General features: G+C 41.5%; 1 protein-coding gene across 1 annotated transcript in view; it reads left to right on the forward strand.

The window, feature by feature from the left end:
- Positions 1-23,865, forward strand: part of LOC127435680 (mucin-2-like) — a 56,809-nt gene extending 32,944 nt beyond the window's left edge. The window contains exons 27-47 of the mRNA XM_051689317.1: positions 5,406-5,499; positions 5,651-5,886; positions 6,108-6,291; positions 6,606-6,783; positions 7,510-7,691; positions 7,930-7,999; positions 8,146-8,276; positions 8,368-8,399; positions 8,639-8,783; positions 11,434-11,526; positions 12,223-12,263; positions 15,274-15,393; positions 20,186-20,284; positions 20,378-20,497; positions 20,652-20,750; positions 20,854-20,973; positions 21,579-21,677; positions 21,782-21,901; positions 22,379-22,418; positions 22,617-22,734; positions 23,241-23,865. Of these exons, the coding sequence (XP_051545277.1) occupies positions 5,406-5,499; positions 5,651-5,886; positions 6,108-6,291; positions 6,606-6,783; positions 7,510-7,691; positions 7,930-7,999; positions 8,146-8,276; positions 8,368-8,399; positions 8,639-8,783; positions 11,434-11,526; positions 12,223-12,263; positions 15,274-15,393; positions 20,186-20,284; positions 20,378-20,497; positions 20,652-20,750; positions 20,854-20,973; positions 21,579-21,677; positions 21,782-21,901; positions 22,379-22,418; positions 22,617-22,734; positions 23,241-23,415 (2,496 nt within the window). The 3' untranslated portion in view covers positions 23,416-23,865. The remainder of the gene's footprint in view (positions 1-5,405; positions 5,500-5,650; positions 5,887-6,107; positions 6,292-6,605; positions 6,784-7,509; positions 7,692-7,929; positions 8,000-8,145; positions 8,277-8,367; positions 8,400-8,638; positions 8,784-11,433; positions 11,527-12,222; positions 12,264-15,273; positions 15,394-20,185; positions 20,285-20,377; positions 20,498-20,651; positions 20,751-20,853; positions 20,974-21,578; positions 21,678-21,781; positions 21,902-22,378; positions 22,419-22,616; positions 22,735-23,240) is intronic.
- Positions 23,866-24,986: the final 1,121 nt, after the last annotated feature.

A 24,986-nucleotide genomic window follows, 5' to 3' on the forward strand; every position in this document is an offset into this window, starting at 1 on the left:
GCGAACAAACGCCACTTAAAGGCATACAGGCACCTCGTAGAGGGGGCCCTAGCCTGAGTGATCGTGCCTACCACCGCAGGTGGTAGACAGCTTAGGTAGACCGCTTAGGTTCCAGAGGTCTGGTCGCGGGTGCCAGATGGTGCCCCGTCCATGAGAAAGAAGGTCTTCCTCAGGGGAATTCGCCGGGGGGGGGGGGCTGTTGCAAGGAGCATGAGGTCCGAGAACCACGTCTGGGTGTGCCATTAGGGTGCTACCAGGACGACCTGCTCCTCATCCTCCCTGACCTTGCACAGAGTCTGTGCAAGTAGGCTCACTGGGGGAAACGCATACTTGCGCAGGCTAGGGGGCCAGCTGTGTGCCAGCACGTCTATGCCGAGGAGTGCCTCGGTCAGGGCGTACCAGAGCGGGCAGTGGGAGGATTCTTGGGAGGAGAACAGATCTACCTGTGCCTGTCCGAATCGACTCCAAATCAGCTGGACCACCTGAGGGTGGAGTCTCCACTCTCCCCTGAGGGTAACCTGCCGTGATAGCGCGTCCGCTGTAGTGTTGAGGTCGCTGGGGATGTGAGTGGCTCGCAGCGACTTGAAGTGCTGCTGACTCCAGAGGAGGAGACAGCGAGCGAGTTGTGACATACAACGAGAGCACAGACCGCCTTGGCGGTTGACATATGCTACCATTGCCGTGTTGTCTGTCTGAACTAACACGTGCTTGCCCTGGATCAACAGCCGAAACCTCCACAGGGCAAGCAGAATCAAGGCAGTTGATGTGCCAATGCAGTCGCGGGCCGTCCACAAGCCGGCGGCTGCGTGTCCGTTGCACACAGCACCCCAGCCCATTTTGGAGGCGTCTGTCATGACCACAACGCACCTGTTCTAGGGGAACACCTGCCCATAGAAACGAGAGGTCGGTCCAAGGGCTGAAAAGACGGCGACAGACCGGCGTGATGACCACGCGATGTGTCCCGCGGCGCCATGCCCATCTCGGGACTCGAGTCTGAAGCCAGTACTGAAGTGGTCTCATATGCATCAACCTGAGCGGGGTGGCCACCGCTGAGGATGCCATATGCCCCAGGAGCCTCTGAAAGTGTTTCAGTGGAACCGCTGTTTTCTGTTTGAATGCCTTCAAACAGGCCAGCACCGACTGTGCACGCTCGTTCATGAGGCACTCTGTCAAAGAGACTGAGTCCAACTCCAAATCGAGAAAAGAGATGCTCTGAGCTTGCTCTATTCCCAGTTGACCCGAAGCCCTAATCGGCTGAGGTGTGAGAGCACCAAGTCCATGTGTGCACACAACATGTCCCGAGAGTGAGCTAGGATTAGCCAATCGTCAAGATAGTTGAGAATGTGAATGCCCACTTCCCTTAACGGGGCATGGGCTGCCTCTGCGACCTTCATGAAGATGCGAGGGGACAAGGACAGGCCGAAAGGGAGGACCTTGTACTGATACGCCTGACCCTCGAATGCAAACCGTGGCTGTGCTGAGTTCAGGGACATCAAAGTACTTAACTGGCTCCTTGTGACCACCCCCAGAACAGCCCGTGACGGGGGAGGAAGAGGCCTGTCCTCATGACCCGTGGAGACTGTCACATCAGGGGCGGATTTGTGCCACAGCTGGGCGCTCAGGGGCGGAAGGCGCCGTGAGTCCAGGAACCAATCATCGAGCCGCGAGGGTTCAGGGGAGAGCAGAGTTCCACTCTAGCCCGACGCTCGTGGCTGCCCGGGAAAGCATGTTGTCATCTCCACGTCAGCATGTGGCCGAGCAACCGCACCCGACTGGAGGAGCCCAGCTGAGGCTTCCGTGACCGACGGGACAAGCCCACTCTCCGATGCTGCGCTCGAGAGCTCATCACTTTCGTGGGCTCCGAATAAGAGGTCGAACTCGCCGTGAGACGAACCGGCGGACTCATCCGGAAGCCCGATCGGGGCAGACGAGTGTGCTGGGGAATGGGAGGACCGCGGGGGGATACCCGGCGGAGGTGGTCCCATTGGGGTCACCAAATTGCCCCCAGTGCTAGCCGCGCTGGCCTCATACCCATGTGTAGAAGGAGAGCCTCTGGGGTGGCTTGCTTTCTTACGAAGGTAAGCTGCGACCGCATCGTTGCCATGGACATGTTCTCGCAATGAGTACATGACCCATCCACGAACGCTGTCTCCACGTGAGCAGTGCCCAGACACGAAAGACAGTGATCGTGACCGTCAGAAGGCAAGAGATAACGAGCGCAACCAGGAATAACACACAAAGGAAATGCATCTTTAAAAAGACGCGTCTTTAAAAAGACATTCCATGTGTGCTGCTCTTTTAGAGAAATATACTCTTTTAGAGAAATATACTCCTTTTTCTGCCGAAGCGCCCAGGGTCGTTCTCTGCAGTGCACCAGTGCAGAGTGGGGAGAAGTCGCTGAAATGCGCCATCAGATCCAGCAGAGGTGAATGAACAGTCGTGGGAATTCAGCTCAGTGAGCATGATTGTTCGGCTCCAAAGAGAAAATCTGAATGAGTGGTTGCATACCAGCTCCTTTTATACCCGTATGTCTGGGGGAGTGGCATGCAAATACCACTCGCCAATTTTCATTGGCCTTTTATCAAAGACCAGAGGTGTCTCGGGCTCCCAAGAGTGACCCCTAGTATCCCTACATCGACACAACGTCGAATGAGTGACAGATAGGGAACAAGTTCATATTCATGTTTAAACAACACAATACTAATGTTTTAACTTAGTGTGGCATTCCCAAATGGAGGGAAACATGAAACAAAAATAAGTTAAATCCGACTACGCCACCCTGGGGGAGAGCCAGGGAAATACTCACAATAAGGGCACACAGGTAAGTTTTACAAATTGAAGGCAAAGAAATAAGAGAAAGTGAGACGTGAGTATCAGTACAAAAAGTATATTTTATTATAACCCTTCAGCATCATTAAAAATGTATCATATAAATATAGATTCTCTCTCCCATGAAGCACAATAAGAATTTTAAAATTAACAATTCTCCAGGGCCAGGCTTAGCGGGTACAAAGCAGGCCAGCCACAACTCGGGAGGTCATCCAAACCCACCTTAATTCACACCAAATCGTCAAACACCACACACACACACACACACCATAAGGAAGTTGTTGTGTTGGCACACTCAGCACACTGTGAAGCACACACCACCGAATGAAGGCAGCTAGCCTCCCCTGTTCCCCACCGAGACCTCACTGGCTCCTGGAGAGAAAAGCCCACAAATTAACCCGGGATTACACAGAAATAACACTAAACTATAATCAAAGAAAGAAAACAAACAAAATAAATTTTACAGACACCGTGGTGTGGTGGCTATAGCACTCAGGCCCACTGACACCACCACATGCAGCAAAGGTGGTTAAACAGTGCCTGAGTAATGCCAGAATGATTGTTGGCAGTAAATAAAATGAAAATCATAAACACTATACAATAGAAACAATATGACACAGCAACAATATACACCACATCAATAGTAAGGTGACAGTGTGGGAAAGCGAACCTGAAATAACAGGTTCGAGGCAGAGAAATGCACTGATTTAGCAAACAGCCTCTCACAGTACATGTGGTTGCAAAACAAATAATAGTAATATAATAAACCTGAAATAAATAAAAAACAAATCAACAGAAATAGCAACAAAATTAATTGACACTGTAGCAATGAAAAATAACAAAACAAAAGAAAGGAAAAGACACAGCGCAAAGTGCAAATAAAGAGAAACAAACAAAACTACACAAACAAACAAAGATATCCATCACAGCGAACGTGAAGCTCGTAAACGACAGCCCAAGCGAGCCGCAAAGCAAAACAGCAAAGACAAAGCCCGTAAGCAAAACTTAGAGAAGATTTGGATGTTCAACTCCCCATGCTTACCTTAACCAAAAGACCCGAGTGTTAAACTACACCTAGCGAGCCCCAATGTGAAAAGGGAGAGGCGTACTTACGATTGGGTCGAACAAACACCAGACACAATGTTGTATGGCTATTCACAACAGGTACCGTGGCTCAGTATACCGGCCATCATTCAACCATCTGCTAATGTTTCTGTTACTGTGAACATAATACCATGAATATCCCCACAAAATGCAACCTAGAGATTTAAGGTAAATATAAGACATACATGAAAGCGACCTCCGCCGCCAACTCGCCACAACGCACACGCCACCAGCTCCGCTCTAATCAAACTGTACATAAGCATATTAGCCTTGAGATGTTCACATCATTACACCATGAGCAAAGCCTCAACATACCTGAACGGAAACAGGAACAGAAATGGAAATGCCAGGGAGCGAGGAACCTAGAATCACCAGGACACGTATACACCCGTCAAAATAAGGGTGCTTAAATGTTATGGTAGCTCCCACCTCATTGGTCTGCCAAAGCCATACCCCAAACAGGGCTAATAGGATGGTTAATCATTTATCCTGCCTCATTTGGAAGAGTTCAGAAATAAATTTTTGGTGGAATAACCCTGATTTTCAATCACAACCTTCATGCGTCTTGGCATGCTCTCTGCCAGTCTATCACATTGCTGTTGGGTGACTTTATGCCACTCCTGGCATAAAAATTCAAGCAGCTCAGCTTTGTTTGTTTGCTTGTGGCCATCCCTCTTTCTCTTTATCACATTGCAGAGGTTTTCAATAGGTTTCAAGTCTGGAGATTGGGCTGGCCATGACAGGGTCTTGATCTGGTGGTCCTCCATCCACACCTTGATTGTGTGGCATGGAGCATTGTCCTGCTGGAAAAACCAATCCTCAGAGTTGGGGAACATTGTCAGAGCAGAAGGAAGCAAGTTTTCTTCCAGGATAACTTTGTACTTGGCTTGAGTCATGCGTCCTGCACAAAGACGAATCTGCCAAACTCCAGACTTTCTGAAGCACCCCCAGATCATCACCGAAATTTGGTGGAGGATTGTGATGATCTGGGGGTGCTTCAGAAAGGGTGGAATCATGCAGATTCGTCTTTGTGAAGGACGCATGAATCAAGCCACGTGCAAGGTCATTATTTGAGGTCTGCATCCTTTTTGTTATTTTGACCAGTTGTCATTTTCTGCAAATAAATCATCTAAATTACAGTATTTTTATTTGGAATTTGGGAGAAATGTTGTCAGTACTTTATAGAATAAAACAAAATTTTTAATTTTACTCAAACACATACCTATAAATAGTAAATCCAGAGAAACTGATAATTTTGCAGTGGTCTCTTAATCTTTTCCAGAGCTGTATATACTGTACACTGTATATAAAGTATATACTATATAGAGTATAAATATAAGAAAATAACAATCACCGCAAAAATAACTACATATAAATACTATATAACTTTATAATATTAGTTGGTATTTTGTAGGTGCATAATATTTAAAAGAAAGTCTCTATTTTTACTTTGCAACTCATCCTCTTTACAGTGTGACCTAAAGGATCCATTCATACCTAAATGTGCCAATGGACTGAAAGCTGAGGTGTATTATGACAATGGCTACTGCAAGTATGAATGTCCATGTGAGTTTAAACTGTACTCAAGTAAACTTGTATACTATTAATGTTACTCTTAAAGGTATTACTACATTCAATAATTACTGTAATATTGTCTTTAGTAATGTATTATTTTTAACTTTGGTTTCATTCTTCTTTTTTTTTTCTGAAACAACAGGTAAATGCACTGGCTGGGGTGACTCTCATTACCAAACGTTCGTTGGAGCATATTATGATTTACAAGGAAACTGCACCTATGTGTTGGTCCAAGAAATCATCCCAAAATACAATTTCAGTGTCCATGCTAAAAACTATTATTGTAACTTATCAAAACATCTTGCTTGCCCTGAGTATGTGATTGTGAATTACAAATCCTACAAAATCAAGCTGACAAGTAACACTGAAGTTATCCAAGTAAGTGTCAGGACAACTGCAAACAAATCTGTTCACAAACATTCACAGACTTCTGAAAATCATTCAAAGCATATTTCCAACCCTTAACTCTGCAACAACACAATTATCATTTAGTAATGTAATTTTTTGCTCACATGGTTTTCATGGCACATTGCAAAATAACACATGGTATTCTCAAGCAAGATTCTCATCATAACTCATAAAGGCCTTGTTTCCCACAGGTCTATGTTAATGATGTTGTGAAGAAACCCACATACATAAATGAAGCCTTCACTATCACTACTTCTGGCATAGGAGTACTTGTGTACATCTCTGAGATTAAAGCTCAGATTTTAGTCTCTTTTCACAACTTTTATATCAAACTCCCTTTCTCCTACTTCCATGATAATACAGAGGGACAGTGTGGTGAGTACAGATCAGAAATCTCTAGGCACAATAAGTATAATGGTAATTGTGTTTATAGATTTTATTTTTCTGTTTTGGGGACTTGAAAAAAGCAAGTTTTGTGTATTACTTAAATTTAGAATGTATATAAATAATTAGTTGTACAAAATTATGTACATTTTGCCTTTGAATGCTTTTGTTAATTCAAAATGTCTGGTGAATTAGTCTGCATCCTGATTTAGTTGAATTGAAATTAAAAAGTTGCATATAGTTTGACTTGTTTAAGGTCATGTTTCTATTAGTTAAAATGTTTAAAATCTGTTGACATTTTGAAGGGGTTTGTAACAATTACACCAAAGATGACTGTAGACTTCCCAATGGTACAATCGACACATCATGTGAGAACATGGCAGGGTTGTGGATGGTACCCCCAGGATGCAATGCCACACATCATTATACAAATGATACGTGTAAACTGCAAAATAACACTGCCTGTGAGGTCATCAAGAGCAAGTAAGGCAAAGCCAAAAATATACAGTAAACATAAATTCTCATTAGAACTGTGGCATTATTTGTAGTTTGATTAAAACACTGAGAAGCAATGTTATACTTCAGTTTACATGTCACAGTTTTGCAGTTTTAAAAGTACATAAAAAAACATAAAAAGTAAATCATAATTTACTCACATTCATGTCATTCTAAAAGAAGAAACTTTTGGTGAAACTTTGAAGAACGTGCTGCCCATTCTTTTCCATATAATGAAAGTGAATGAGAATGGGCACTGTCAAGTTCCAAAATGACAAAAAAGCACAATAAAAATATGATAAAATAAGTCCATACAACTCAACAGTTATACCAGGTCTTCTAAACCACACCGATAACTTTGTGTAAAAAAAAAAAAAAAAAAAAATTAATTACTGGAAATCTGGACTTCCACTCTAGCTCATTTTTTTTAATTTTATTTATTTATTTATTGTCATATTTAAGACTGAAAGCACTTTTACCAATTCACTTAATTATTCGGGAAAACAAAAATTCACTATTACATTTGTTAAAAATATCACCTTTTTTGTCACGGACAATAACAACGAGAACCAGTCATAAGGGTTTGGAATAAAATGAGGGTGAGTAAATGATGACATCATTTTCTTTTTTGTGAACTTTTCTGAAGAGTTTTATATTCCTATGTAAAGATAATGATGCTGATATTGAAAGTCAGAGTTTGTTTTTTCTCCACAGTTTGTTTAAGGAATGCCATGACTTTGTTCCTTATGAAAATTATTACAAGGCATGCAAGTTTGATGTGTGCCACATGGGAAATTATTCCACTTGTGCCAGTCTGGAGGCATATGCCCAGCTATGTCGGCAGTATTCTGTCTGTGTGGACTGGAGAAACTCAGCTGAACTCAAAGGGCTATGTGGTAAGACCGCAGAATGAGCCATCGTTGTAGTAAAATAAGTGTTTTAACTATGTATGTGTGTATATTTTATTGTATCTTACACTTGAGTAACTTCCTAAAACATTTTATAATTAAACATTTTATAAATAAAATTTAAGGTATAATGTTACTTCACACTCAACTGGTAATTCACGGTGTTGATATAATATGTTGCATCACATATTCTGAATTTCTTGATTTTTGTTGGTTTCTATGACAGCATACAATTGCACCAAAGGCAAAGTATACAAGGCATGTGGTCCTACAATGGTAAAAACCTGCAGTACAAGGTAATAGTCTCTCTCTCTCTCTCTCTCTCTCTCTCTCTCTCTAACAGTTCAAATCCGTAAAATAACAGTCCTCAATAAATGGGGGAAAATCTCTGTGTTTAACAGTCTCCATTTCTGATGTGCTTCTTTTTTGTAATTACAACAAGTTCCAATGATCTGGTTTTGGGGAAAGAATGTCAAGGAGAAGATTGTAATCAAAGGTTAATGGAAGGTTGTTACTGTCCTGATAACACATATCTGGTTAATCTAACGTCAGATAAATGTACAGCTTACTGCGGTAAGAAATGTTACTTCATTTACCCCTCTATTAGATTAATGCGCCTTGATGTCATGTTTTTGTTGATTTTGTTATAATTTCCTCCTTAAAGATTGCACTGGCCTTGATGGATCGCCTAAACAGGTGTGTCTCTTCATGGAGAATATTTTTTTATTAAAATTAATATAAAAGTCTTGTGTTAGGGTTTCAACCTTTATACTGCCACGATGAACTCAGTTTTCAGTTTACAGAAACAGCTTAGTAAGCTGTTTTGAATCCATTTTAGTCAGAGAAGTCAGACTTCACTCATTCTTACTATTATTTATGATCATAATTAACAATGATTACCATAGTGACTAACAAAGTGCAACTAACCTCTGTAGCCCGGGGATACATGGACCGATAACTGTGCTGCATACAATTGCACTGATATGGGCATGCGTGTGAAAGTGCCTTTCAAGTGTCCACCTCAAAATGTCTGTGGTGTCGGATACAAAAACACAACAGAAAACTGCTGCCCAACCTGTGGTGAGTCATCAGACAAAATGAGATGATATTTAATTTCCTTTTGATTTAAGATCAAAAGATTTGCATCTTATAGGCACAGTCAGTGCTGAAAAAGTGCTGTGTCTTGAGTATTTAAAATAAGTCTTTGTCATTCCTTTTCATGCAAACATGCCTCATTTCTATGTAAATTAGGCACATTATAGATTGTGCTTCATTTACAAAAATCTGTGCTACTGTATTTGCCTGTCGCAATAAACATTGCACTATTACTGTCTGAGAAAATCAGGTGGTAAACTGAATGAATGAATTCATTAAATAATTATGAAATGATCATTAAGGAAATTGTTATAACCTGGCATATACAATGCCTAATGAGAATCATCATACCCCGTTGGAATAGTCACTTTTTTTGTCTTACAGCTTGAAATCAAAACACATTAAAAATATATTTTTTCCAGCTTTATATAATTTTGCCTTACAACATTCAAGTAAAGAAAAAAAAGGCAACAGATCCAAAAATGTATAAAAGATGAAAAACTAGAATAACTGGGTTTGAAAAGTGATCATACCCCATATTTAATACTTTGTAGAGCTACCTTTTGCTTTAATGACAACCATCAGTCTGTTTGGATGTCTCCACTAGCTTCGTGCACATAGATTGGGGAATATTTGCCCATTATCCCTTGCAGAATTGTTTGAGTTCAGTCAAATTGTGGAGGTATTGGACCATTCTCTTCAAGTCCATCCACAGGTTTTCTATTGGATTTAGGTCAGGGCTCTGACTTAGCCACTCAAGGACTTTGACCTTCCGATCTTTAAGCCACTGCGTTGTTTTTTTGTTTGTGTGTTTTGGGTCATTGCCTTTCCTAAAGGGGAATGCTGAAGAGAAACACCCCACAATATAATGTTGCCACCACCATGATTCACAGTAGGTTTGGCATGTTCTGGGTGCTGTGCTGTGTTTGGTTTTCTCTAGTCTCAGCCTCAGATGGCATGCCCACGGACCACCCACTGTCTGTGCTCTATGTCTGAAGCGCATAGCACAAAAACTGGAAAATGCTTTCTTGATCAACTCAGCGCAAATCTGATTGGATGGTTTGATGGGACATCTGTGAGTAGAAGCACACAGGACATTTAATCAGTCCACCTGGAAGCCGAGTTGTGTTTACAAGTTTCAGCGTTGATAGAATGAGTGCTTTTGAGAATAATAATTACTGAATTTGCTCAAGTTTTCCAGGTTCCCAGCTGAAAAGACCAGCATAGCCAGCATGCATTTCCCCAGCTGGTCTAGGCTGGTTCATGCTGGTTAGTATTGGTTCTATGTTGATGTAGTGGTGAACCAGCATAGCCATGCTTTTCACCAGCAAAACCTTCATTCACTCCTTGCTGACATAGTGCACTCACTGGCATACACTATATTGAAAACAGTGAATGAGAGAACGAGTGGGCAATTTCAGACACAGCATTAGTCTGGCATTTTTTCAGAAGAGACTTCTTTCCTGCCATGCTGGCCAGTTTTGTGAAAAGTTTGGGAGATTGTTTTCACATGCACAGACCGATCAATCTCAGTCATAAGGGCTTGTAAATCCTTTAAAGTTGCCTTTGGCCTCTTGATAGCTTCCCTGATCAATATCCTCCGGGCACAGTCATCCAGTTTGGAGGGACTGCCCGATCGAGGCAAGGTTTGGTGGTGCCATGCACTCTCCACTTCTTAAAAATGCTCTGAACAGTACTCAAGGGAAGGTTAAAGCCTTAGAAATCTTTCTGTGCCCTTCTCCTAACCTGTGCCTTTCCACAGTTTTATCCTACGGCCCTTTTGTTAGCACCTTCCCAATCAACCACTACGAGTAATGGAATCCTCATGGAACAGCCGGTTTTATTTTGAAGTAATCAAAACCACTACAGCTTATGTCAGGTGGGGACCAATTAGTCAGGTATGTGATCTGAAAGGTGATTGGTTGCACCTGAGCAAGTCTGTAATGGTTACCCTTAGAGGGCTGATCACTTATCTAAAACCAGGTATTTTACTAATTCATTTTTTATAATTGTTCAGAATTTTTTTACATGTTATTTTCACTTTGGTGTTGAAGGTTATAGTGTGTAAATACAGCTGGAAAAGGTTAGATCAAATTTATTTAAATTTCAAGGGTGTAATGTGACAAATGATAAGGATTTTGACAAGGTATGATGACTTTCTATAGGCACTGTACTGTATCCAGATGCGTGGTGTAGTCAAGCGCACTTTCAGCATTTTAAAGAGATGATTCAATGGTCTGGATCACAGTTGTGGAGTGATACTGTACAGTCCCAGCAGAGTGTCAGTGTTTGTTGCATCCTCAGCTAATATAGTGCTCAGAACCGGTATACAAGATTGGAATTGTACATGCAAATTGCATTCAGAACAAATTTTGTGGGTCTGTTGCCTTTAGTGATTTGGGTTCTAAACCAACGCAGAAAGTACATGCAAATAAACACTGCTTTTACCATTAATTCTTAGTGAATTCTCCCCTCAGACTGTCTCTAAATTGAGGTTGCTGGTGCTGCCATAGAAAGTGACTGAGCATGTAGCAACTTAGAATTTGTTCCAGCTTTAAAGTAACAAGTCATAAACGTATCAAAATTAAAAAATAATAATAATCATTTAACAAGAACCCCCCCCCCCCCCATTCAGCATGTGATTTCGAGCAGTGTCTTAAGAAAAGATGTGATGTGGGATATGAGTTTGCGGATCATACACCTACGAACAGTTGTTGTCCACCCTGTGGTAAGTCTGAAATTTCATTGATCTACAAACTTAATATATAATCTTTAAACCTGCAGTCTAAGTAACTGTTCACATATCATTGTAGTTCTACAAAAAAAAAAAAAAAAAAAAAAAAAACAACATTTTATGTAAATGAAAGGTGCTGAAAGCGATTTTTTTCATGGAAAGGTACGAAAAAATGTTCCTACTCCCTGAGAGATATTACTGAAATAAGTGTTGTAAGGTATCTCACCAGTCTCTGTGATAGCTCTAGACACTGTAAACAGCAAACAAAAATGTGTCCGTAGACCATGGACAATTTCTTTCTACCTTCAGAAAGGACACAATAGTCTTCTGATTTTTTTTAACCTTTCAATGTATGTACTGATCTAGTTAACAAAACTGTAGTGACTGAATTGTTTACAAACTGGACTGATCCTGTTTTACTCACTGGAATCAATGATCTGGTTGTGTTTGTTCTTCAGGTAACAGCTCACTACTCTTGTGTAGCCAGACCTTTGACTTAACATGAGGTCATTGTAATTGTATGGAAAAGACTGATCAGTACATTTTTTTTTTAATTTCTCCTTTTATGTTCCACGGAAAAATAAAAAATAAAATGTGTTTGGAACAGCATGAGGTTGATAAATAATGGATGTAAATAATTACAGAACCATTCCTTTAAGCAATTTCTAACATTTTTATTTTTATTACCAGTGCCCAAAGATGTCTGTGTGTACAATAACACTGAGTACATGGTGAGCTTACTGCAGGGTTCATTACTTTTGATTTATATATATACATATATATATATATATACAATTGCAGTCAGAAGTTTACATACACTTAGGTTGAAGTCATTAAAACTATTTTTTTAACCACTCCACAGATTTAATATTAGCAAACTATAGTTTTGGCAAGTCGTTGTTTAAGTCGTTGCTAGACGTTGACAGATTTTTAAATTACACTCTAACCCTAACTCACTTTTAATTGACTATATCACAATTCCAGTGGGTCAGAGGTTTACATACACTAAGTTAACTGTGCCTTTAAGCAGCTTGGAAAATTCCAGAAAATAATGTCAAGCCTTTAGACAATTTGCCTATTAGCTTCTGATAGGAGGTGTACCTGTGGGTGTATTTAAAGGCCTACCTTCAAACTCAGTGCCTCTTTGCTTGACATCATGGGAAAATCACAAGAAGTCAGCCAAGACCTCAGAAAAAAAAAAGTGGACCTCCACAAGTCTGGTTCATCCTTGTGAGCCATTTCCAAATGCCTGAAGGTGCCACGTTCATCTGTACAAACAATAGTACGCAAGTATAAACACCATGGGACCACACAGCCATCATACCACTCAGGAAGGAGATGCATTCTGTAGTATTGTGCAAAAAGTGCTAATCAATCCCAGAACAACAGCAAAGGACCTCGTGAAGATGCTGGAGGAAACAGGTAGACATGCATCTATATCCACAGTAAAACGAGTCCTATATCGACATAACCTGAAAGGCTGCTCAGCAAGGAAGAAGCCACTGCTCCAAAACTGCCATAAAAAAGCCAGACTACAGAGATCTGGAGAAATGACCTCTGGTCTAATGAAACAAAAATTGAACTGTTTGACCATAATAACCATCGTTATGTTTGGAGGAAAAAGGGTGAGTCTTGCGAGCTGAAGAACACCATCCTAACCGTGAAGCATGGGGGTGGCAGCATCATGTTGTGGGGGTGCTTTGCTGCAGGAGGGACTGGTGCACTTCACAAAATAGATGACATCATGAGGAAGGAAAATTATGTGGATATATTGAAGCAAAATCTCAAGATATCAGCCAGGAAGTTAAAGCTCGGTGGCAATTGGGTCTTTCAAATGGACAATGACTCCAAGCATACCTCCAAAGTTGTGGCAAAATTGCTTAAGGACAACAAAGTCAAGGTATTGGAGTGGCCATCACAAAGCCCTGACCTCAATTAGATAGAAAATTTGTGGGCAGAACTGAAAAACCGTGTGCGAGCAAGGAGGCCTACAAACCTGACTCAGTTACACCAGTTCGGTCTGGAGGAATGGGACAAAATTCCAGCAACTTATTGTGAGAAGCTTGTGGAAGGCTACCCAAAACGTTTGACCCAAGTTAAACAATTTACAAGAAATGCTACCAAATACTAGCAAAGTCTATGTAAACATCTCATCTGACCCACTGGGAATGTGATGAAATAAATAAAAGCTGAAATAAATCATTCTCTCTACTATTATTCTGACATTTCACACTCTTAAAATAATGTAGTGATCCTAACTGACCTAAGAAGGGGATGTTTTATATGATTAAATGTCAGGAATTGTGAAAAACTTAGTTTAAATGTATTTGGCTAAGGTGTATGTAAATATCTGACTTCAACTGCAGATTTATATATATATATATATATATATATACAGTACTGTGCAAAAGTTTTAGGCACTTGTGAAAAATGTTGCATAGTGAGGATGTTTTAAAAAATAATGCCATAAATAGTTTTCATTTATCAGTTAACATCATACAAAGTCCAGTAAATATATAAAAGCTAAATCAATATTCGGTGTGACCACATTTGCCTTCAAAATAGCCCCAAATCTCCTAGGTACACCTGGACACAGTTTTTCTTGGTTGTTGGCAGATATGATGTTCAAAGCTTCTTGGAGAATTCACAACAGTTCTTCTATCTGTCTCAATTGCTTCTGTCTCTTTATGTAATCTCAGACTGACTCGATGTTCAGTGGGGGGCTTTGTGGGGGCCATGACATCTGTTGCAGAGCTCCCTGTTCTTCTATTCTATTCTATTCTATTTGCAAAAGTAATGTTTGGGAGTCTAACATTTATATTTCATATTGACACACTAAAGCTGAAGATATAAATAACCATCTTAAGACAATTTCTTTTGTGAAACATCTTATGTGCCTAAAACTTTTGCACAGTATTGTGTATATATATACACTACCGGTCAAAAGTTTGGGGTCACTTGCCTGAAATGTTTCTCATGATCTTAAAAATCTTTTGATCTGAAGGCGTATGCTTAAATGTTTGAAATTAGTTTTGTAGACAAAAATATAATTGTGCCAACATATTAATTTAATTAATTATAAAACTAAAATTGTATTTAAAAAGAAACGTTTTTGAAATGGATGACTTGGGCCGAATAATTAAGAAAAGCAGCCAATAAGTGCCCAACATAGATGGGAACTCATTCAATACTGTTTAAAAATCATCCCAGGGTGATACCTCAAGAAGTTGGCTGAGAAAATGCCAAGAGTATATTTCTGCAAATTCTAGGCAAAGTGTGGCCACTTTGAAGATGCTAAAATATAACACAGTTTTGATTTATTTTGGATTTTTTTAGTCACAACTTAATTCCCATAGTTCCATTTCTATTATTCCATAGTTTTGATGACTTCACTATTATTCTAAAATGTGAAAAAAAAAAAAAAATAATAATAAAAAATGAGTAAGTGACCCTAAACTTTTGAACGGTAGTATGTGTGTATATATATATATATATATATATATATATATATATATATATATATATAAAATGTTTATAACATGCTTTTCTGTGATTATTTTCTTTACTGTTTTGGGATTTTCACAGGTTTAATCTGGTCCTAAACTATGTAGCATTTTAACATTAAAAAAAGATAAATGTAACCACAACAAGGCATTGCTTTTATGTAGCACACAAATCCATATCTCCATCTTTTCTGAATTTGTGATGTTGGTTCACTTTCCTCCCTTTGTTCTTCTTTAGCCTGGCGTTACAATCCCCTCAGACCCTTGTGTGGAATGTAACTGTACAATGAAAATAGACCCGCTGACTAAACTACATGTTATGACTTGTGTCAATAAAGTCTGCAAAAGTTGCTCTGAGGTAATGATGACAGGCAAAACATCATGGTTACTTGTGTAACCTCCGTTCCCTGATGGAGGGAACGAGACTTTGTGTCGATGTAGTGACACTAGGGGTCACTCTTTGGAGCCTGAGACACCTCTGGTCTTTGATAAAAGGCCAATGAAAATTGGCGAGTGGTATTTGCATGCCACTCACCCGGACATACGTGTATAAAAGGAGCTGGTATGCAACCACTCATTCAGGTTTTATGCTGAGGAGCCGAGACAAGGTCCGGCCATTTCAGCGGGTAGTTCAGCGTTGTGGCAGGAGGGACACAACGTCTCGTTCCCTCCAGCAGGGAAAGGAGGTTACACAAGTAACCATGACGTTCCCTATCTGTCACTCACTCGAAGTTGTGTCAATGTAGTGACACTAGGGGTCCCTATACGAAATGCCACAACTGGCTGAACTGTGTAATGTGAACTGGCGGTGTGTGGTGGGCAGACTACTGTGTGTCTCATAGCCAGCACACCAGGTCAACACGTAACCTCCCCCAACATAGTTATGAGTGTCGAACGGCCCTTTGGGGACAAGTCGACTACCCAAAAGATAGAGACAGGCTAACCCAGTCATGGCCTCTTAACCCCTTCTCTTTTTCCACTCCCTAAAAAAGAAGGGGGATTATCCGACTGGGCCACCAGGTCTAGTCAGGGGGTGTCCCTCCCAAGGGGAAGACACCGTGGAGACCACACCTCGCCCAAAGGGAGGGGGGATATTTAAGTGGAAGAATACGTCACATGGTCTTTCCGACCATGTGGAGAGTCTCCAAGGTAGATCCTACCCAATGGGGGAGGAGTTACTATAAACATGGAGACTGGGGCAGAGGGGCTCTGCCCAAGGAAGACGCAGTTTGCCAACAGGGAAACGAATTAGCAGAAGATATATACCGCATGGGGTTAGCCTTACAGGGAACCGCCACATGCAGAGCACCTACCCCAGAACAGGACTCTTAGTTAGCACATGTACTGGGCCGGCAGCGAGTCTCTCCAAAAACTCGACTGCCACAGGGCTCGGAGGAAGTCAACCAGGGAACAAAGCTTGTGAACGCTACTGGGAATCAATGGCACACGTCTTCAGCTCAAAAGGAGGTGGAAGGTGCTATGTGCAAGCGATACTCCCGGCCGGCTATCCCGGGCTTATCCGCTTGAATTGCGTTCCACTACCTGGGACAAAACCAGTTCCACCCGGAGGTTGTAGAACCTTGCAAAGGTGTTGGTTGTTGCCCAGCCTGATGCTCTGCAAATGTCTGTTAGAGAGGCACCCCTGGCCAGGGCCCAGGAAGCCACTACACCCCTGGTAGAATGGGCTCGTAGCCCTACCGGTGGCGGCATGTCCTGGGCGTGATATACCATAGTTATGGCGTCAATGAGCCAGTGGGCGATCCTCTGCTTGGAAACAGCGCTTCCTTTCTGCTGTGCACCAAAGCAGACAAAGAGCTGCTCAGAGATCCTAAAGCTCTGCATGCGATCCAAATAGATGCGTAAAGTGTGCACCGGACACAGCAATGACAGGGCTGGGTCTGCCTCCTCCTGGGGCAGTGCTTGCAGGTTCACCATGTGGTCCCTAAAAGGGGTTGTGGGAACCTTGGGCACATAGCCCGGCCGGGGTCTCAGGATCACGTGAGAGTAGCCCGGACCGAACTCCAGGCACATTTCGCTGACAGAGAACGCTTGCAGGTCTCCTACCCTCTTGACGGAAGTGAGCGCGGTCAGGAGGGCAGTCTTCAAGGAGAGTGCCTTAAGCTCAGCTGACTGCAGAGGCTCAAATGGGGCTCTCTGTAGACCCTGAAGAACTACAGAGAGGTCCCATGAAGGAACGAGGTGCGGTCTGGAGGGATTCAGCCTCCTGGTGCCTCTAAGGAACCTGATGATCAGGTTGTGCTTCCCTAAGGACTTACCGTCGACTGCGTTATGGTGTGCTGCTATGGCGGCTACGTACACCTTCAAGGTGGAAGGGGACAGCCTCCCTTCCAACCTCTCCTGCAGGAAGGAAAGCACTGATCCAACTGCGCATCTCTGGGGGTCTTCTTGTCGGGAAGAACACCACTTAGTGAACAGACACCACTTAAAGGCATACAGGTGCCTCGTAGAGGGGGCCCTAGCCTGAGTGATCATGTCTACCACCGCAGGTCCCGTCCAGGGGCCAGACATGGAGATTCCAGAGGTCTGGTCGCTGGTGCCAGATGGTGCACCGTCCCTGAGAAAGAAGGTCCTTCCTCAGGGGAATTTGCCGGGGGGGACTGTTGCGAGGAGCGTGAGGTCCGAGAACCACGTCTGGGTGGGCCAGTAGGGTGCTACCAGGACAACCTGCTCCTCGTCCTCCCTGACCTTGCACAGGGTCTGTGCAAGTAGGCTCACTGGGGGAAATGCATATTTGCACAGGCCAGGGGGCCAGCTGTGTGCCAGCACATCTATGCCGAGGGGGGCCTCGGTGAGGGTGTACCAGAGTGGGCAGTGGGAGGATTCTTGGGAGGCGAACAGGTCCACCTGTGCCCATCCGAATCGACTCCAAATCAGCTGGACCACCTGAGGGTGGAGTCTCCACTCTCCCCTGAGGGTAACCTGCCGTGACAGCGCGTCCGCTGTAGTGTTGAGGTTGCCCGGGATGTGAGTGGCTCGCAGCGACTTGAAGTGCTGCTGACTCCAGAGGAGGAGACAGTGGGCAAGTTGTGACATACAACAAGAGCGCAGACCGCCTTGGCGGTTGACATATGCTACCATTGCCGTGTTGTCTGTCCGAACTAACACGTGCTTTCCCTGGATCAATGGCCGAAACCTCCACAGGGCGAGCAGAATTGCCAACAACTCGAGGCAATTGATGTGCCAATGCAGATGCGGGCCCGTCCACAGGCCACGACATGCCTGGAGACCAGTTCTAGGGGAACACCTGCCCGTAGAAAGGAGAGGTCGGTCCAAGGGCTGAAAAGACAGTGACAGACCGGCGTGATGACCACGCGATGTGTCCCATGGCACCATACCTATCTCAGGACTCGAGTCTGAAGCCAGTGCTGAAGTGGTCTCATATGCATCAACCGCTGAGGATGCCATATGCCCCAGGAGCCTCTGAAAAAGTTTCAGTGGAACCACTGTTTTCTGTTTGAACGCCTTCAAACAGGCCAGCACCGACTGGGTGCGCTCGTTCGTAAGGCACATTGTCAAAGAGACTGAGTCCAGCTCCAAACCGAGAAAAGAGATGCTCTGAACTGGGAGGAGCTTGCTCTTTTCCCAGTTGAGCCGAAGCCCTAGTCGGCTGAGGTGTGAGAGCACCAAGTCCCTGTGTGCGCACAACATGTCCCGAGAGTGAGCTAGGATTAGCCAGTCGTCGAGATAGTTGAGAATGCGAATGCCCACCTCCCTTAACAGGGCAAGGGCTGCCTCTGCAACCTTCGTGAAGACGCGAGAAGACAAGGACAGGCCGAAAGGGAGGACTTTGTACTGATACACCTGACCCTCGAATGCAAACCGCAGGAAGGGTCTGTGTCGAGGAGGATCGAGACGTGGAAGTACGTGTCTTTCAGGTCTACCACCGCGAACCAATCTTGATGCCGGACGCTTGCCAGAATGCGTTTTTCCGTCAGCATCTTGAACGGGAGTCTGTGTAAGACCCGGTTCAGTACTCGCAGGTCCAAGATTGGCTGCAACCCACCACCTTTCTTCGGTACGATGAAGTAGGGGCTGTAAAACCCCTTCTTCATCTCGGCTGGAGGGACTGGTTCTATCGCGCCCTTCCGTAGGAGGGTAGCGATCTCCACGCACAAGGTAACAGTGTTTTAGTCCTTGACCAAGGTGAAGTGGATACCGCTGAACCTAGGCGGGCGCCTGTGAACTGAATCACGTAGCCGAGTCAGACGGTCCGGATCAGCCATCACAATGGATTGGAAAGCGCAAGCCACGCATCCAAGTTCTGCGCAAGGGGGACCAAGGGGACAACGTTGTCGGACGTACCGGCAGGTGGGGCCTTGTGGCAGGGCGGAGCTTGAGGTGCCACACCATGGCGTGGCCGTGCTTAGTCTAGGGACATCGAAGCACTTACCTGGCTCCTTGTGACCACCCCCGGAAACCACCCCCACCCCCTTTCTTACGAAAGCAAGCCGCGACCGCAACGTTGCCACGGTCATGTTCTCGCAATGAGAACATGAACCATCCACAAACGCTGCCTCCATATGGGTCGCACCCAGACACGAAAGACAGTGATCATGACCATCCGAAGTTGAGAGATACTGACCGCAACCAGGAATAACAATCGGAAAGGCATCTTTAAAAAGACGCGTCTTTAAAAAGACGTTCCATGTGTGCTGCTCTTTTAGAGAAATATACTCTTTTAGAGGAAAAGGCTCTATCAGAAAGTATACTCTCTTTTTTTTCTGCCGAAGTGCCCAGGGGCATTCTCTGCAGTGCACCAGTGCAGAGGAGGGAGAAGCCGCTGAAATGCGCCGTCAGATCCAGCAGAGGTGAATGTACAGTAGAATTCAGCTCAGTGAGCATGACCGTTCGGCTCCGAAGAGAAAATCTGAATGAGTGGTTGCATACCAGCTCCTTTTATACCCGTATATCCAGGGGAGTGGCATGCAAATACCACTCGCCAATTTTCATTAGTCTTTTATTAAAGACCAGAGGTGTCTCGGGCTCCCAAGAGTGACCCCTAGTGTCACTACATTGACACAACGTCGAGTGAGTGACAGATAGGGAACTTTTAAAGTTTCTTATTTGAAAATAAAGTACAGCTGCCACTGTTCTATTAAAGATATAAACTTGTTTTTTTGTAATCTAAGGGTTTTGAAAATGTGAAACAAGAAGGAGAGTGCTGTGGAACATGTAAGCAGATAAGCTGTATTTATCAAATGCCAGACAACACCAGCCATATTCTCAAGGTACATTTAAGAACACTTAAAACTGTTCTTCATCCTTTTATATTAACAGACAAAGAATCTTTGTTTTTCAATCCTCATGTTGCTTTTTTTTAGGTTGGAGAAATGAAAAATTACAAATGTCAAATCATTTCCTGCCGCAAATTTAATGGCTTAATTGTTACAGAGAGCACCAAAATGAACTGCCCTGTCTCAGCTTCCACTGATTGTAAGCCTGTAAGTAGAATATGTGTAGCTCGAGCTCCACGCTTGTTCTATTTGCTCTTTTCTCAAAATTTTTAAAGGTAGATCTTAAAAAGACTTTGATTTGAAAATGTTATAAAGCTACCATTGGACTATAAAAACTGTAGACTTGTTTTTGCATTCCAAGGGGTATGAATATGTTAAACAAGAAGGAGACTGCTGTGGAACATGTATACCCATACATTGTGTTTATAAAGCACCAGATGACACCAGCCTTGTTCTCAAGGTACCTTGTAAAACAATTGTACACTTTTCTCCACAGTTTCATATCAACAAAGGATCTTCTCTGTTCCTCCATCCTCATGTAGCCTATCTTTACTTTTGTTTAGGTTGGAGATGAGTACAAGAACAAATGTGAGAGAGCTACCTGCCATAAAATTAATGGCTCAGTTGAATTATTTGTGACCAAAAAAAACTGCCCTTACTTTAATCAAGATGACTGTAAGCCTGTAAGTAGAATATGTGTAGTTTAATCTCCACACATGACACACTTGGTCTGTTTGTACTGTATTTTGTACGGCTGCTGATTTCTGATGTATTGCAGTTTTTCTTTGCTAAATTTACACATTTCTTCAAACTAATATCAATTCTTAAAAACAATTTACACAGTCATAGAAACAGATACTTAATTTCTGAATGTTTATTTAGAAGTACTGTGCTGTTGTAACCAATCAGAAAGTTAAAAAAATGCAACATTGCATGCTCAGATTGTGATGTTCCCTTCTTGTAGACTAGCAACATTGTGGCTCATTAACCAATGACATCCCTCTCGCTTCTTTTTGTTGAAGTTGAGTCTCTATCCTCAGTGCATCCTCTTTTAACGAGAGTCCATGATTTACACCAGTGTTAATGAAAGTGCATCTTATTTTATTTGTGTCACATCTCTCTCTAATATCATCTCCCACCATGCTGTCCCCTTCTCTTTCACCTTCTCTTACACCATCACCTCTTGCTCTTTCCTCAATACTTTTAAAGGTAGATCTCAAAAAGTCTAAGATTTGAAAATGCCCTGAAGCTGCAAATGGAATTTTAAAACTTGTTTTTGCATTCCAAGGGTTCTGAATATGTGAAACAAGAAGGAGACTGCTGTGGAACATGTAAGCCAAGAATATGTGTTTATTATGCGAAAGACAACACCAGCCATGTTCTCAAGGTACATTTTTAAAACACTCATTTACTTTTCTTCACACTTTCATATTAACAAAGAATCTTCTCTGTTCTTCTGTCCTAATGTAGCCTGTCTATTCTTTTGTTTAGAATGGAGAAGAGTACATCGAAAATTGTACAAGTGTTACCTGCCATGAAATTAATGGCTCATTTGTGATATTTGAGACTGAAAAAGTATGCCCCTACTTTAATCAAGATGACTGTAAGCCTGTAAGTAAAATCTCTGTAGCTCGAGCTCCACACATGACACACTTTGTCTGTTTGTACTGTATTTTACACGGCTGTTGCTGCTGGGGGGGTGTCAAGTTCAAGAAAGGACAAGGCAGAAATTAAAGCCATTTGCCTGAAAACTATGTTCACCCTAAACTTTCAATATATGGCAAAGACCATCTTGGACACTCTGATATAAATACTGTAACTCATTTTGTGCTCCCAAGAAAGATGAGTAAATGCTTTGAGGTTTAAATAAGTTGAGAAGTTTGTGTGCAGTGTTTGAGAAAATAAAATATGTATATTATTTTATACACATTCATAATATGTATTAAATCAATAAATAATGTACAATACATTTTGGAAAATCACATAGTGCTCAGATGGCTGTGTGAATTGTTCTGAGAGCTTTTACTTTAGTTTTTTATTTATTTTTTATTTATGGTTTTATCAGTTGCTCTGCTTGTGTCTTTACAGGAAACAGTGCGATATGACACAAATCAATGTTGCAAGATCTGTAAGATATTGCTTCTTTTCCCAAAATATACAGACACGATTAAACATTTTTTAATTATTATGTCCACCCTACCATGTTTATGCATTTAACTTATGTTAAGTCATTTAAAAATTATAATGTAAGGCACTACAAAAAACAAAATGCATGAGACTTTGTTCATGAGAGAGAGTCAGACACAAGCTTACCTGCCTCCTTTAGGTGAGCCAAAGAACTGCGTTCGAGTGAAGAACACCACCAATGTGCATGCAAATAACTGTAAATCCATTGAGGCTGTTGAAGTGCCATTCTGCAGTGGCCACTGTGACACCCAATCAATGTAAGAGCACGTGCACAGCTATTTCATCACAAACATTAGATTTTTTTAAACATCTGATGAACTGTACAGTCTAAGAGTTGAATTACAGTATAATTATTTCACGAGTAACAGCATGCACATTTATTATTGTTCATTGTAGCAAGAGAACTACAAACTCCACTTGAATATTTATGTTAGAAGCAATATATTACAGTACTTAATGAACAAGGTGTTCCTCCACAGTTACACTTCCACTGACATAAAACAGCTTGAAACTCTACTTGGACAAACATGTTGATGTTTGTTTGGACGATCAAGCTGTCTGTGGCATGTAAAGTGTACACACGTCCTGAAAAACAAAATGCTGATTTGTCAGTTACAGAACAGTAAACTTAGACAGATAGACCTTTTGTTTTCAGATCTCAAACTCACTAAATATCAGGATCCACAGTAAGATCACTTCCAGCTTTTTACATTCATCTGACTGGTGTTTTTTTTTTTTATTTTTTTTTTGTAAACCTGCTCAGGTATTCTGTGCAAATGAATGCCATGATGCACAGCTGTTCTTGCTGCCGGGAGGAGAAAACCAGCCGTAAAAATGTGAAGCTGAAGTGTCCCGATGACAGTGAGATCCTTTATCACTACGACTATGTTGAAAGCTGCAGATGCACTCCTACAGAGTGTGAAAACCAGAAGACTTAAGGATGAATGATCATGTTTCTTAACTTGATTATTGCAGATTTGAGCATGACTGAATCTGTCACGCTGAGTAAGACAACAGTGATTTAAAAAATATTTAACAAAAAATTACAAAACTGATGATTTAAACTGTGTGAGACTTTTAAATGGCAACCATTATTATGGCCATTACATTTTATTCACTTTCTTTTAATTTAGGTGTACGGTTTACTCTAATTATAATCTTTTTCTTACGTAAAAATAAAAGAAAAAATATGGAGACCGGGGTCATTTTGAGATTTAATTTCTTCTTTCTTTCTTTATGCTCTTTGGTAATGCTAAATAAATGGTACATATTTTCTTGTAATGAAATTGATTATGATTACAATAAAGCATAATAAACCGCATCAGTTACAGTTCACTGTATATATTTTTTTTAATTATCAGTCTGCATGCACTAAAATAAATCTGGAAAAAGAAACACACTTGCACCAACACTTACTGTACCAAAAAAAAAAAAAAAAACATCTACTTGTTTTTACTGCTTTTCCAATTTAAATTTTCTAAAACATAAAGTAAGTCTGTTGCGGTTTGGGCTACTTTTATGCCAAACATTATATTCTGAATGGTATGTAATCTCCAGTATATGATTTCATATTTACAGTGTGGTTTAAAAGACATTTTGAGACATTCAGAGACTAGTAAATTCCAAAATGTTTATTCCCAGGTGGATGTTTACATCTTGCATATGTGGAGTGTATACGTGAAGTGTTGTTTCTGTGAGGAAAATAGAAATAAAATAAACAGATGTTCACATAATCATAGAACAACCTGGAAATACAATAATACAACAAGGAATATACAGTATGTTGTATTGCTCATTATACCACAGCGCTGTTGAAAGCTTGATTCTGATTGGTTGATGTACATTCTAGGGTGTGCAGTTATTTTTCAGTAAACACACACTATTAAGTAGTTCCAGGTCTTGACTGCATAACAGTTCAATATCACCTCGCCAAATTATTTCATTTATTTCATAGGGCCATACAGGCTGCCACAGCAAAATAACCATATAAAACAAACACATTGTTTAAGTAAATCTGATAAGAATGACAAACAATATCTGTAATATCTTATATTTATTTCAATTTCTGTTAAAAACACTATTGCTTTAGTGCTATATTGCTATAGTGTGCATTATTGTTCAATAATTAAATGGTCCATCGTCTATCATTCCTAATGTAAAACACAAGTTAACAAGGATTACAATTCAACTCAGTCAGTTAAGTTATCATAAAGTGACAGAGTGGCGCTGACGATAATCACTCTACTATGGAAAACAGGAATAAACACTTAGCCTAGGCCTAAATGTGATAAAATAAATGATAAAATGTCTCTTTACATGAATATAATGAATAATAGATTTGTAATGATAAGTAAACAATATTGATAATAGCTGGTAGATTTGTCAAGTGGATGATTACTTGGCTATTTCAGCTGTGTTGTCTCAGAGGTAAAATAATTTATAGCACATTATAAACATATGCAAGTGAAAAATATAAGTACTTACTAAGTCATGAACATACAGTACAGGA

This window comes from Myxocyprinus asiaticus, chromosome 46 (assembly GCF_019703515.2).
Source record: "Myxocyprinus asiaticus isolate MX2 ecotype Aquarium Trade chromosome 46, UBuf_Myxa_2, whole genome shotgun sequence".
NCBI lineage: Eukaryota > Metazoa > Chordata > Actinopteri > Cypriniformes > Catostomidae > Myxocyprinus > Myxocyprinus asiaticus.